We start from the raw sequence: 15,973 nt of genomic DNA on the forward strand, positions 1-15,973 counted from the left end.
TAAAAGTTATTTATTGCTAAGTATATGAAATGTATAATGGTACTAGTAATAATAGACATGCAGAGGAAAACAATCAAAACAATTACAATACTACCCTGGTTTCACTAAATATTTGGGGAAACTTAGCTCAAGCTTAACTAATACAGTTCAGGTTCAGAAATCTATGCCTAAAGAGAAAAGAGAGAGCAAAAGCTGGGGTCTCACCAGTCCAAGGCACTCAGGTTCCAATGCTGACAGGTAAAGTTCTTAGCACAATCCTTGAAGGGAGACAATTTGTTTCTTCTAGCTTCTCGAGAACAAAAGCGGACAGTGTCAGAGAGATTTCTTCTCTTGAAGTACACTGTCTGTCGATTTTACACCTTTTTTAAACCCTCAGTTCAGATTCTTTAAAGTATACTTTTAATTGTGTGAATAATTGTCTTTTCTATTGACAAGGGGTTATCTGGTTTGGAACATCTCAAGAAACTGATTAGCAACCAGGAAAAACATAAGCTTTTAAGGAGTAACCTGACACTTAGGAGCCAGCTTGAAATTCTTATGGATAGCAGATAAACTGGATGGGATACCTCATTATTTCTTCTCAGATAGCTTGCAGCGTGAGGGTTTTGTATTTTACCTGTTGTGAATAAACCTCAGCTTAGCATGGCTTTTCCAGAACTTACTGTAGTCTTTTAACTGACTGAAGGGGATTATTGGAGTGTTCATAAACTTTGTGGGGAGGACTTCCACTAGTCATCCCGGGAAAAGTATGACAGCATTTGTGGTCAGGGGTCCAATGGGCTGGACACTGTGATAAACCCTTTACCATTGTTCAAATGTTGCCCGTACCCCTCTGACTCAGTCTCTTGCCTCAGCATTCCCTAACCCAGCAACTGAGTTTTAGTCAATCAAATTTAAATAGGCCTCCCATAGTGGGACCGGGGAATGTACGGCCTGAGATGCCTATTAAACTTTACTTCTGCTTAGTTCTGGTTAGATGAGGGGTGTGTGTGGGGGGAAGGGGGGGAATAGAAAAAGTCCTTTGTAAATCCAGATTAGAATTGGTCTGATAAATGTTGAGCTGGGTGTGTGTAAATTTGGGTTGATTAGCATTTGGAGCACAGATTCCCCATCATGCAGTGCTCCCCTGCTTTTCTGATCCCAGAATTCAGTGCGGTCCTTGCCTTAGAATCTCTGTTCTCTATCGTGAATGCTAATGCAGGTGCATTCCTGTCCCATCTCCCATTTACATGAGTTGCCATCTGGTTCCATTTCGGATGCAAATGAGACATGGGGAGTTCTTCATTTTTGTCACCCTTATCTGGAGGGCTTTAGGTGTGTCACCCACTGCATCTTCATTCTCTTTTGTAATTAGTTCTTGATCAGGTAGAGGTGGGGGGGTGGAAATTCTTTGCAAGTCAGACAGGCTGTGTCCTATGCCAGAGTTCCCCAAGAACATGGAGCTGAGAGGTAACAGACTATAGGTCCATCTTGCCCAGTGTCCTGTGTGATGCTAAAATGCTCAAAGTTACTTGAGTGACTTAAGAGCCCAAGTCACATTTTCAAAAAGAGTCACTGAAAATCGGGCTCTCAAGTCGATAAAGTACTTCTAAGAATTTTACTCAATTTTTTCTTTATATGATAACTCCAGTGTTTCAGGAACCATTTTTCCCCACCAGGAAACTTCTCATTAAAAACAGACAGTATAGGCCCAGTTCTGCTCAGAGAGAACATACTTGGTGTAGTAATTGGGCAATTATAGGGTTAAATTGTTAGTCGTTATCATGGGATGGAGCTTGAGAGCTAGAACTACACTCTCTGTTGTTCCAGAGTTACTTTAGTTTTCCCAGTTAGTTGTTGTTTGCTCTTGAATAAAAATCCTGTTGTTTTGGGCCTGGAGAAAATTAAGTCTCAATATTCTTTGTTAAGGAAATTAACAGTGGTGATGAAAAAATCCAACTATGTCTTCCTCTGGGAAATTTGAGGAACTTAATCCAGACACTGAGGATCTGCAGCAAGATATTCAGAGATTGGGCCATTATTTTCAAGCTAATGAAATCACTGACGGGGACAAACGGAAAGCAATATTTCTCAGTGTTTGTGGCAGCAAAACATATTCCCTTTTAAGAAGTTTGTTGCAACCTCTAAAGTCAGGAGATAAAAATTTGGCTGAGTTGCAAAAGATCTTATCTGAACATTATACTCCAAAGCCAAACACTATTGTAGAACATTTCAATTTCCATAACAGAAGGAGGAAGGAAGCTGAATCTATCTTAGAGTATATCGCTGAGCTCAAAAAGCTAACTGAACACAGCTCTTTTGGAAATGACCTAGAGGACATATTTGTTTGTGGAGTTGGTGATGTAAAAATCCAAAAACAATTACTTGCAGATGGGGGCCTGATCTGGGACAAAGCTGTAAAGATGGCAATTGCCATGGAAGCAGCAGTGAAAAATGTACAGGATTTACATCTAGAGAATAAAGAAACTCAACATGAGCCCATAAACCAAGTGCAAAGCTCTCAACAAAAGTTTAGAGACTTGGAGAGATGTTTTTGCTGTGGAGGCGTGCATTCAGCCTCAGTTTGAAGACCCAAAATGTTCCAGTGCCATAAATGCCGAAAGATGGAACAATTAGCAAAAAAATGCAAGGGGGGCTATCCAGCTGCACAACACAGTCAGGCCAAAGAAAAGGGAAGAAAGCAAAAAGTTTATCATGTACAGGAGGACAAGGGAAAGGAGGCAGATGAAGAGGTATACACTGTATAGTGTGTAATGGAGGATAAAGTGGAACCTTACAGAGTAACTGTATAGTTATATAATCAACCTGTATGCATGGAAACAGATACAGGGGCTTCTGTCACAGTGGTTAATGCAGAGACTTATCAACAATGTAAAGCAGGCCTGAGTCCATTGGAAAAGACAAGAGTGAAACTAAAGACTTACACCCCAGTAATAGGATCAGTAAGTGTCCCTGTTGCATATAAAGGACAACAGAAAACCTTAAAGGCCTTAGTAGTAAAAGGAAAAAGGCCAAACTTGTGTGGTAGGAAATGGCTCAAAAATTCAGACCAGACTGGGACGAAATATATAAGTTAGACTTACTGGAAATGCCCACCCTAAAAGAAATCCTGGGGGCCTACCCTGCAGTATTCCAAGAGGAGTTAGGTATATTGAAGACAATAAAGGCTAGGATTTATGTCCAAGATGGTAGCCAGCCAAAATATTTCAAAGTCAGGCCAGTTCCATATGCCCTGAGAGAGAGAACTGAAACAGAATTGGATAGATTGGAAGGCATTGTCTCCCTTGTGTAGTTTGCAGAATGGGCAACACCCATTGTACCAGTGGCCAAGTCTGATAGAACCATCCATGTCTGGGGAGACTATAAAGTCGTAGACAATCAAGTTTCTACATTAGACACTGAGGACTTGCTCGCAGTGCTTGGAGGAGGCCAACATTTTTGCAAGTTGGACATGTCCCAGGCTTATCAACAGATGGAAATCGAGGAGCACTGTAAGAAATTCACCAGAATAAATACCCACAAGGGAATGTACCAATATAATGGATTGCCTTATGGAGTTTCATCAGCTCCTGACATATTCCAAAGGGTCATGAAAAACCTCTTAAAGGAGATTCCAGAGGTAGTGGTGAGGATTGATGATATCCTCGTCATGGGAAAAAGTGATAAGGAACGCCTAGCAACACTAAAGGGAGTATTTCAAAGACTGGAAAAAGCAGGGCTATGTTTGAAACAAAAGAAATACTCTTTCATGAGGCCTGAAGCGCAGTACTTAAGATATAAGATCAACAAGGAGGGAGTTCACCCCATGGCAGATAAAGGCACAGCTTTGAAAAGGCACTGGCCCCACAAAACACGTCAGAGGTTCGGGCATATCTGGGAATGTTGATTTATTATCATCAGTTCACAGATTTCATAGACATTAGGGCTGGAAGGGACCACGGAAGATCAAGTCCAGCCCCCTCCCCAAGGGCAGGAAGTCAGCTGGGGTCATAGGATCCCAGCAAGATAAGCATCCAAATTTCTCTCGAAGGCGTTCAATGCGGGTTCTTGAACCACCTCTGATGGCAGGCTATTCAAGACCTTGGGGGCTCGGACAGTAAAGAAATTCTTCCTTATGTCCAGTATGAAACGGTCTTGCTGGAATTTATAACCATTTGACCTTGTCATCCCTTGGGGTGCTCTGGTGAACAGTCGTTCACCCAGATCCTGGTGACCACCCCAGATAAACTTATAAGTGGTCACCAGATCACCCCTGAGCCTGCGCTTTTCCAGCCTAAAGAGCCCTGTAGCTCTCAGCCTGTCATCAAAAGGTCTGCTTTCCTGACCTCTGATCGTGTTCATGGCTCTTCTCTGGACTCTTTCAAGCTTCTCCACATCCTTTTTGAATTGTGGAGCCCAAAACTGGATGCAATACTCCAGCTGCAGCTTCACCAAGGCCAAGTACAACAAGAGAATGACATCCCGGGATTTACTTGAGAAGCATCTATGGATGCAAGCCAGTGTTTTGCTTACTTTACTAGCCACAGCATCACATTGAAGGCTCATGCTCATCTTGTGGGCAATCATGACCCCCCAAGTCCTCTTCATCTGTAGTGCTAGTCAGCGTAGCACTGCCAAGCCTATAAGGATGCTGCAGGGTTTTCCTCCCAAGGTGGAGAACCTTGCATTTTTCAGTGTTAAATACATTCAGGTTCTCATCCACCCAATTCCTGAGCCTGGCAAGGTCAGCCTGGATCGCCCTCCTGTCTTCAGGTGTGGATGCTTTGCCTCAGAGTTTGGTGTCATCAACGAACTTGGCCAGTCCGCTTCTGACTCCAATGTCCACATTATTAATGAAGATGTTGAACGATACAGGTCCAAGGACAGAGCCTTGGGGACCCCACTGGTCACAGGGCACTATGATGATTGACTTCCGTCAACCACCACCCTCTGGGTCTGACCACAGGGCCAATTCCCCAGCCAGCAGATCATGGTGGACCCAAGGCCGCAGTTGGCCAGTTTTGCCAAGAGGTGATCATGGGATACCAGATCAAATGCTTTTTTGAAGTCAAGATATATGATATCAATCTCTTCTCCCTTGTCCAGATGATAGGTCACCGAGTTGTAGAAGGAAATGAGATTGGTCAAGCAAGATCTACCCGCAACAAACCCATGCTGGGTATCCCTCAGGATATTGCCATCAGCTACTCTGTTAAGGATGGCCTCCTTGATAATCTTTTCCAAGACCTTGCCCAGGATAGACGTCAGGCTGATGCGCCTGTAGTTTCCTCCCATTCTTGAAGATGGGTACCATATTGGCCTTCTTCCAGTCTTTGAGCACTTCACCAGAGCACCAGGAATTCTTGAAGACCCATGCCAGGGGCTGAGCTATGATGCTAGCCAGCTCCTTGAGTACCCTGGGGTGTACACTGTCAGGGCCGGCTGACTTGAAGGTGTCAAGCCTCTCAAGGTGTTCCTTCACGAGGTCAGCATTGATGGAGGTCAGGGAATCTCCCTCACCCGGGTCTCCCTGTCCCGTAATGGGCATGGGTGTCCCATGGGACTGATGAAAGACTGATGCAAAGTTCCCATTTAATAGGTTCGCTTTTTCTTGGGCGTCGGTTGTCAGATGTTCCATCTGGTTTAGCAGGCTTCCAATGTTGCCCTTGCTTTTCCTCCAGCTCCCCACATATATGAAAAAGGACTTTTTATTGTCCTTGATACTTGTAGCTAGCTGGAGTTACATTGCAGCCTTGGCTTTCCTGGTTCACTCCCTGCAGGACCAGACCAGTGTGGAGTATTCCTCCTTAGAGGTGGATCCCATCTTCCATCCTTTGTAGGCCTTTCTTTTTAGCCACAGGAGGTCTGCCAGTTCCCTGGAGAGCCAAGGGGGCTGCTGTGCCCTTTTGCTGCCTTTCTTCTGAGATGGAATAGCCTGAGTTTGTGCATCAAGGATCGCTCCCTTGAGGAGCAATCACTCTTCCTGAACTCCCCTCCCCTTAAGGTCTTGAGTCAGAAAGAAGTCATCCACGCACGAGAGGAAGCTTTGTGACCACTTGGATTTAGCCAAGCGCTCTTCCCACAAGACGTCTGGGTAGTTGAAGTCTCCCATGACACCATGGACTGGGAGCATGTGGCCTCAGCCAATTCCCTGGTGAACTCCTGCTCAAGCTCATGACTTTGGGTGGGAAGTCTGTAGTAGACTCCCACCATCATGTCCCCTGTGCCGTGTTCCCCACGGATTTTAACCCAGAGGGTCTCCAGCCATCCACCCTGGTCACCAATATCGGCTTGCAGGGATGCGTAGGTCTCCTTGACATAGAGAACTACACCCCCGCCCCTTTTGTTTACTCTATCTCTCCTGTACAGGGTATAGCCATCTATACCTGTGGTCCAGTCATGGGTGGAGTCCCACCAGGTCTCCGTTATCCCTATGACATCATAATTATTTGTGTTAAGCAGGAGGATAAGTTCCTCCTGCTTATTCCTGAAGCTCCTGGCATTCGTGTACAGGCAGGCAAGTGTCTCCACAGAGTGATCCAGGGCCAGGGCAGGGGTGGACTCCCTTAAGTGCCTAGGCCCGCTGGCTTTGCAAGGGTTGCTCAGTGGGCCATCAGTGGCAGTAGTCCCCCCATCCCCCAGCAGGCTTAGTTTAAAGCCCGGTGCAGCAGGTCAGTCAGTCTGGCTGAGAAGAGCCTCCTCCCCAGCAGAGAGAGGTGGAGGCCGTCACTTCCCAGCAGCTCACTGCCTTTCTCACCAAAGAGCAGACTATGGTCATGAAGCCAAGGCCTTCCTGATGACATCAGCGCCACAGTCTTTGGTTCACTACCTGTGTCCTCCTCTCCCTCCTCAGCCCATAGTCCGAGACTGGGAAAATCGAAGAAAACACCACCTGCACTCCCAGACCCTTTATCCCAGCTCCCAAATCCCTGTAGCGCCTCATGACCTGGCTGGGAGTGCTCCGAGCCATGTCACTGGTGCCCACATGGATAAGGAGTATGGGATAGTGGTCAGTGGGTTGGAGGAGTTTAGGGATCTTCTCCACAATGTCTCGGAAGTGGGCTCCCAGGAAGCAGCAGACTTCCTGGGCTAAGGGGTCGAAGTGGCAGATTGTCCCCTCAGTCCCTCTCAGGATGGAGTCTCCCACAACAAACACTTTGCGTTTGGTCTTGGGGAGAACAGGGGTGGTAGCTACAGTAGAGCCCATGTTGCCTGTGGGAGCTGACAACTCAGCAGGCTCTTCTGGGGCTGCAAGAGGTTCATACCTGTTGTTGAGCTCCAGCAGGACAGGGGCCTTGGTGCGGTGGGCCTTGGGGCCCTTGACCACCTTGATCCAACCCCTGGGCTGGACAGTAAGGGAGGTCCCCGAATCCTCCCATGTCCTGGAGGGAGACTGTGGTCTACCCTCTGTCTCCCAGGGGAGAAGGGCCTGGCAGTAGGAGTCTATCTCCTGCTTATAGTCCCTGATGGCACGCAGTCTCTGGACTGTGGCCTGAAGCTCCTCCAGCGCCAGAGACCCCAGTAGGGAGAATACCTCAGAAGGAGAGGTGGCCATGCTACCAGGACCCAGAGCCTGAAAAAGCAACAGGCAGCCCCCGCAGCTGAGAGCCAGGGGCTCCATCTGCATGGAGCCTGGAACCATGGGCTCCATCTGGGTGGAGGTCTTTGAGGAGTCAGTGTGGGGGGGGGGACACAGACCCCGAGGGGACCCGAGGAGTGAGGCGCAGCTTGTGCCCATCTGTGGCATGCTGCTGGTGGACTGGCTATAGCTGGGACTCGCTTCCCTAGGGCAGGGGCACACAGGCAGGGCCTCAGGCCCTCCTACTCACCCTCCTGCGCAAACTCTGCACTAACTCACATGCCGGGCAGATAAGCACGCCTGTTTGCACGGCCTGTTCGCGAGGCTCCGGTCGCACGGCTCCCTGTGGGGCTGGGCGAAGTAGGGGCCAGGGCAGGGTGAGACCCTCTCCAGTTTGTAATCAGCCACCTCCCTGCAGCTGAGCTGGACTAGTCCCCTCCCACCACAGCCCAGCTTACCTCCAGCTGCTGCTGGGTGTTGGCGGGGGGGCTCTGCAACCAATGGGGGGTCACTGAGGGGCTTTGGGGTGTGGGGGTGTGAAGGGCTTTCACTCGTGCATCTTGCGCTGCTCCCTAAGCCTCTCTGAGGCTTTTTTCCTTTGGCGGGGCTCTTTTAAACTATGCACATGCACAGTGGGCCCGTCTCCGGCACCTGTAGTACTCCCGAGCAAGGGGGGGCCCTGCCAGGGATTTGGGGGACCCTGCCTGCCTGGAGAGGGGTCAGTGAGTACCCCCTACCCTCCTCTACTGTCCCCCTGGCAGGCTGGGCCAATTAGGGGCTGGGGTGTAGCGAGACCCTCCCCGGTTTCTAATCAGCCGCCTCGCTGCAGCTGAGCTGGGCTAGTCCCCTCCCACCATGGCCCTGCTTACCTCCAGCTGCTGCTGGGGGTCGGTAGGGTTCCTTCCAAACCTTTCAGCTCTCTTGGAACCTTTACATCACCTCTTAAGGAAAGGAGCCTCATGGCACTGGGGAGGTAGACAAGAAGAAGCCTTCTGAGAATCTAAGAGGCTACTTAAATCATCAGAGCTTTTGTTTCGTTTTGATCCCAGCAAGGAATTAATCCTGTCCTGCAATGCTTCATCATATGGACTAGTGGCTGTGTTGTCCCATAAACTGAACAATCAGGAAGAATGGCTTATTGGATATGCCTCAAGGACACTAAACAAAGCCAAACGGGGTTATTCTCAGTTGGAAAAGGAAAGTTTAGCTATTATATTTGGCCTAAAGAAGTTTCACCAGTATCTGTATGGGAAGGCTTTTACCATCATAACAGACCACAAACCTTTGGAGGTTTATTTAAGAAAAAAAAAGCATTACCCAATATGGCAGCGGCACAACTACAGTAGTGGGCTTTGACCCTAGCCATGTATGAGTACAAGATTCTTTACAAGGTGGGCCATCAACATGGGAATGCTGACACCCTGAGCAGACTACCACTACCAGACTCAGCCCCTACAGAAGAGCGCTTACAGGGCTGGCCAAAACAGAATTCGGGAGGAGAGCTTTGGCCCTTTTGGACCAGAAGTACTGAACTGAGCATAGAGGATGGCTATATTTTGTGGGGCATGCAAGTGGTAGTCCCCCCTCAAGGATGACAGAAAATGCTGGCAGAACTACATGAGGCACATCCTGGAAAGTCCAGAATGAAAGCTTTAGCTTGCAGCTATGTGTGGTGGCCATGCCTACATGAAGACCTGGAAAAGGTGGTCAAACACTACCCCCAGTGTCAAGTATGTCAACAGTCTCTGGCACAGGCACCCTTGCATCCTTGGAAATGGCCAGGACAGCCTTGGTTTCGTCTGCACTTAGACTATGCTGGACCCTATTTAGGAAAAATGTTTTTGATCATAATAGATGCTCATTCAAAATGGCTGGAAGTGTACCCTGTGAACTCAACAACCTCAGAAGCAACCTGTGACAAGCTTTGACAGACTTTTGCCACACAGACATTGCCTGTGTTATTGGTCACAGATAATGCTCCGAATTTCACTAGTCATGAATTTAAGGAGTTCCTTAGTAAAAATGGAATTAAACACATTCAAACATCACCATACCACCCAGCTTCCAATGGTCTTGTAGAAAGAGCTGTGAGGACCTTCAAAGAAGGAATGAGAAAAATGACCAGAGGAAGTTTGGAGACAAAATTGGCTCAATTCCTTTTGAAATATCGAGTTGCACCTCAAACCATCACAGGCATGAGCCCTGTCCAGCTATTAATGGGAAGGAGGATCAAGACTCATTTGGATTTACTGTATCCCAATATGGAGGAAGAAGTGTGGAAAAAACAGACCCTTCAAAAACACAACCATGATTATCACACTAAAGAGAGAGTTTTGGGGGTATGTGATCCTGTCTACACAAAACATTTCAATACTGGCCAACCTACTTGGATTCCAGGCAGATTCCAAGAACAAATGGGACCCTTATCTTTTAAAATTGGAGTCAGTGATGGCCAAATGGTGAGATGACATCAGGACAACATCTGCTTACAACCCAACCTACCTGAGGGACCAGAGCCATTGCCTGGGAAGGAGGGGTTTTTGGAGGGCCTGGAATTGGGTAGAATGACTGAGAATTCTGAGCCCAGTAATTTGGAACTATCCACAAACTCTCCTAGTCAGGAGGTCAGAGATGCTGGAGACAGACATGTACTCCCCTGGCCAGAGGAGAAGCCTGTTCCTGAGGAGGGGCATTATCCAGCCAGAGAACGGAGAGCTCCTAGTTATTTGAAAGATTCTGTCCAGGTTGTATGTTAGGGAGGGAAGGAATGTAGTAATTGGGCAATTATAGGGTTAAATTGTTAGTCATTATTATGGGATGGAGCTTGAGAACTAGAGCTCCACCCTCTGTTGTTCCAGAGTTACTTTCATTTTCCCACTTAGTTGTTGTTTGCTCCTGAATAAAGCAGCCTGTTGTTTTGGGCCTGCAGAAAAGTAAACCTCAGTATTCTTTGTTAAGTAAGGAACTTGACTCTTGCTGAATTCACTTACATTAGATATTAATATTGCAACAATAGCCAAACTCTCATGCTTATAGATTGTACAACTTGTGATCTGTACAGTCAGTAAGCTTTTAATCTTTGCAATGCTCTTGTACAGACAGATAGAAAAATAGTATTTGTTTTCCTACATTAGGAAACTGAGGCATAAAGATGCTAATAGATTTGCCCAATAGTTGCACAGGGCATCAACAGCAGAGCTTGGGTGAGAACTGGAGAGCTTTGTTGTTCTTTTTTCTCCTAGTTTGCTCTATACTTGTGCTTGGCCAGTCTGTTCCAGGGTAGAAGTGGAAGGCATTTTTTCATTAGTCATCCGTTATGCACCTTACACAAATAGGCTAACCATGATACCAGTCTGTCCTTTTCTTGACCTTGAAGATATTTGGTACCTTTGTCATTATTCTTCCAGAGGAAACATGCCGTTATTGACATCCTGTAATTTTAATTAGATTTTCTTCTGATATAAAGTTCAAATGTTTCATACTGTACTATTATAATTTTTTTCCTGCTGATAATATCTCTAATAAATGACTGTATGAAAACTAATTTTGTAATGAAAACTGGAGCTTAAGGGCAAAGTGCATGAATACTTCATGGTGGCTGAAGCTTTTCTAGTGATGCTTTTTGACTCTGATTAATTAATACATAGGTTTATAGATGGTTATGGTAGCTTAAATGCATTTTACAGGCAAGCTATTTATTATAAGTCTGAAAACTTTAACCAGAGCAATTAGTAAATCAGTTGTAATTGCAGTGGACCTTAAGTAATACTATTGAGATCAGTGTTGCTTACACAGCACTGTAACTATGCATGACACTTCACAGACATCTGAATATCATATTAGCAGTTAACAGTCTAAATTAGACATTATACAGTGAGCAAGGACCAAAAAAAAAGAGCCCCTCAAAGGGGTGTTGGAAGAGATTCAGCAGTAAAGACGTGTGATTTGCTTGTTTCTCAGGTAATACATGGCTTGTAAAAGTGCCATTACGTGGGGGAAAATTGGCAGGCCTTACTATTCAAAGCGTTCGCTATAGTTTTGAAAACAAGTAGATCAAATGATCAAAAGAAAACAGAATTCTATTCTCTTTCAATGAGTCTCCATTTGCTCATTGTTCTAACACTGGACAGACAAGTTCTGATTTCAGACAGTGTTATGGCTTTGTAAACATTACCCTGAAGCGCGAATTTAAAACTACAGCCATTATAAGGGTCTGCTATGTAAATGTTTAACACCTGAGACTTTTTTGATAAACGAGAAAAGTTAGGGGTGGTCACAATTAACTTATCATGAAGAAATTCAGTTTCTTTTGTGCGATCTCTTGTCACTTAGCCACCACTGAGAAGGAATATCTCATATACAGGTGGCCACCCTCCCCCATCAGCAAATTAAAAAAACCAGCCATTTATCCTTAATTATTAGATATAACCTGCTATGGTATTAAAAACCGAGTAGGAGAGCTGGGCAGACCTCACTTACAGCAAATGACCCTGGATTCCCTAGTGAAGGGGCCATAAAATGTCTGTCTGCTGTTAGCTTTTAAGGGAGAATTAAGGTTCTAATTCTTTTTTTTAGCAGGCATGCTTGAAAATGATAACAGATGCTTATAATGGAATGGAGATGATGGTGCTTGTCGCTCAGTTGTAGAAAGGTGGCTGGGTTTTTGGTTTTGGTTTTTGCAGTCCCCATACTATCTCTTCCTAAAGGTTATGCCTCATTGACTTCTTGGGTAGTCCACCTGGATTGCTTTTTTATGGGATTGTGCAATCAAACGTTTACAGAGACTGTCTCTGGGAGGAACACTGGAATAGTTTCAGATTGTGGTGAAAGATGCCACGCAGGCTACCAATGAGATGGCCCCCGGGATGCTGTACTCCCTATGCAAGTCAACTGCTTGTCCCTCAGTTGCAGACCCTGCTGAGCAAGTAGCATCAGCTCTGTTTGCTATCAGTAGCCTGGAACTAGGAGGGAGACATTTCTGGATGGTAATAGTACATCTGGAAAGTAAATCCTTATGTCTTCAGTCTGCTCACTTAAACTTTACTGTTTAAGTGACCAGTTTCACCTGCTCTAAAATGGTAATATTTCTTCTGTGTTTTGGAGTCCTATAAAGCTACATTCTGAGTTGTGATGAAGACATTCAATTATCAATAATGATAATTTAAAAAACCCCAGTCAAAATCAAAGCCTTCTTTAATTATCTGCTCAGGCCTGAGGTTGGCGATACCTGAAAACGTGCCTAAATGAGTTAAGGTAAGTGTTAACTCATGGGATTGCATGCAGACCCCTATAGTATCTGAGACGAGCTTCGCTCCATTTTATTTGGCCAAGTACCCACGGCCAAAATTTTCTCAAACATTGGGATGGTCCCTTGTACAATCAACTGATCACACCGATGAACATACTAGTGATGCAGCTTGAAATGATACTGCAGGTCTAGAGGTTTAAAGGACCAGTCTCTAAGTCAGTCTTCCTGTTATCTCATTTGTGCATTAATATCTCATTTGTGTAAATTGTTTAGAATATTTTACATCAGTGTGAAATCTGTTAGCTCCTGGAGGTGGAAAATCTAAAACTCTTACAATGCATGACCTTCTGAAGTGAAGTAAACCAGAAAGCTAAAGGAATTGGCTCTGAGTGTGGGTCTCAAATATACATGGAGCATGAGGGATCATTTATCAAATGTTCCACTCTGCATACAACCTCAGAAGTATTTTCTGAAGTGGCGGGGATGTCTTTGAAACATGTAAGAGGAAATGGAGAGAGTGCATTGCTGCAAATGTTGTTACACTTATTAAGGCCCTCCAAATTGCTAATAAAAACTGATCCCCTCACTGTTTTTTATAACAAAGGGACAGTCCTTCTGTGTAAAGCTTTGGTGGGCCCAAAGAATTTGAGGAACTCCAGGAACTGACAGGCAGGGAGCAACAGGCAATTAGCTTGTAGGCTTTACAGCTGCAACAGTCTCACAAGACCTACCAGTCTGACTTTTTATTTTATGTCACTAGAAGGAAGAAGTTTACATTCTTTACTTTGGGTTGATTTGTTTATTCTTTCTAGGTCTTAAGTAGCATTTGATTTAAGACCAACTGCAAATTGGATTTAACCTGTAAGGGGATTATAAAATGCTGACTGCACCTTGAATGTAAGTGCCTGTTTAGGGTAATGAGAAAATAGCTGGGTCCAATTGGTCCAGACATAGCCAAATTTTTAATGATTGTTTGGGAAGGGCTGCCCACTCTGCTGACTGAGATACCATAGATATCAAGAAGACATGTTTACATTGCCTCCATCTATTGCACATCCTCTCTGCACTACAGCCCTCCACAAATGTAACCTAACAACTGTCTGCACTCAGGCATGTCCAGTGCTTGTGTCAGTCACAGGCAGGGGTACCAGTATGTATGTGCTCAGTGCTACTTTACTTGCAGGGCATTTACTTTTCTCCAGCATTTGGTATGTGCAAAGTGGGAGCAAGGGATGGTTGTGCTTCGCAGCAGTGCTTCTGGACCTGACACATTTAGGTGGCATAGGCAGGCATGAACAGAATGAGCCCGTTGGGGGGAATGTTCCGTCCTGGCTACCCCAACTAGAAATCAGAATTCTCTGTTGTTCCCACAGACACTGCAAATCTTACATGCATAATGTAGATGTGAAAAGAAGCCCAGCATCTGATGGTCACTGGCTATTGCAGAAGAAACTCTGTCTTGAACTCTGGACTTGGTAGGTAAATATGAGGCCTTTTAAAATGAAAAAAAAAGACTGGGTAATTTTAAGGACTGCAATTAGACAGGGTACAATCCTGCATTACTTACCCAACTAAAACTTAAATTGGAATTAACTGGAATGTTGCCTAAGTAAAGATTCGGAAGAAGGTTCAACATGGTAAAGCACTTGCTTTCATTCCATTGGAAATAATAGGACTGAAGCATGTATTTAAAATGAAACATGAGCTTAAATGCGTGGCTGAATCATGGCCTCACCTGTGTTATTTTGGATCCTTGTTTTTGTTCTGAAAGATGAGCAGTATGGCTTTGGAAATCTGTGAGAGACAAATTTATTGGTAGCAGAATGGAGGAACTAACAAATACTTTTTTCAAGAATATTGTCAGGATTCAGAGAATATTTGTGTCAAGGAAAAGCAAACGCACAAAAAATGCTAGTGTATACAGAGTCCATTAACTTGTGTATTAAATTACATTTTGCAATATGGCTGATGGTACAGTCATACAAGGGAAAAATATACGCGATTTAAACGTTCTCTGCGAAATATTGTATACTCTAGGAAATATTGTATTTTTTTTTTCTTGACAAATAGATATGACAATACTGGTGCTAATTATTCTAATTGGTACATTTATTCAGGAATGATTTTTTTAAGTGCCACTGGACTCTCACAGACCTTGGCAAGCGAATCAAGGAGAAGTTGATTTGTAAGACTTCATAAATAAGTGTGTATATAGCTCTATAGATGCATGTGCAAATATAAGTTTGTTCCTGATTTGGAATGTTAAGAAGTTTATTTTTTTCCAGATTTGTCTTTTATTAGCATTACTTCACTTCATTAATCTCATATTGTTTGTGAAATGACACCAAGCAGTTGTTGATTTTTGCATCAATATTTTTTTCATGGTTCCTTTCACTTAGTTTCTTTTTTCACTTCTTTTCTATCTTGTCTAGTTTTAACAAAATAAATAGAATTGAAGCACTTAAGATGAGATGGTGAGGTGGGAGCACTTTTATCATTGGGCTTGCCAATTCTGTCTGCATCTTAAAATCTAGAGATAAAATGAACTTTTTGGTTTAATTTCCTTTTTTGTAAATTGTGTTACCTTACTGCTCATGAGAAGTTATGACTACATTATAACTGATGTTGCTGTTGGTTTTTTCAAGTATCAAGTAGAAATGGCAGGGAAGCCTCTCTCCTTCCTTGGACCTGCTAGTGGTGCCTCAGCCCTTGGCTGAAGGGACCATCTCTAGTGGGAAGACGACTGTTCAGTTCCTGAGGAAGTTTCATTCATGAGTAGTTCCAGGTGCCTGTCCTGCTGCTCTTTGAGTTATCCCTAATGAGTACCTACTGGTTATATGTGGCTGCAGCTGTGAACGTGCAGTCTAGTCACTTGAGAACTGCTTAGAGAGCAACCTTGCTGTTCCATGATCTGGTGACTTACCAAAAATATGTAGCTCTGGCTATTTTTGCATTGGCTATTTTTGCTGTCACACAAATTCATGCCTAGTTTGCCCTATTGCTTTTATATCTTTCTGCATTAAACAGTAAACACGTGTTCTATGCAATTTCATCGTTTGAATACTGCAACAAAATCAGAACCCAATTCAAAGATAACTAAAGGGTCATAAACACCAAGCTTTAAAAAAGATGAGACAAGAGGGCGTGATGGAAGGGAATAGCTCACT

The 15,973-nt window shown here is 44.5% G+C and overlaps 1 protein-coding gene across 1 annotated transcript; it reads left to right on the plus strand.

Moving 5' to 3' along the window:
• Window positions 1–2,753: 2,753 nt before the first annotated feature.
• LOC102387565 (uncharacterized protein K02A2.6) lies at window positions 2,754–12,205 on the plus strand. The gene is given in 6 exon segments (XM_025193935.1): window positions 2,754–3,042; window positions 3,045–3,830; window positions 3,833–3,899; window positions 8,434–8,843; window positions 8,846–9,897; window positions 12,134–12,205. Coding segments are annotated over 6 exon segments (2,676 nt in total).
• The last annotated feature ends 3,768 nt before the right edge of the window (window positions 12,206–15,973 follow it).

The sequence above is a fragment of the Alligator sinensis genome, unplaced genomic scaffold, assembly GCF_000455745.1.
Source record: "Alligator sinensis unplaced genomic scaffold, ASM45574v1 scaffold934_1, whole genome shotgun sequence".
In the NCBI taxonomy this organism is placed as follows: Eukaryota; Metazoa; Chordata; order Crocodylia; family Alligatoridae; genus Alligator; species Alligator sinensis.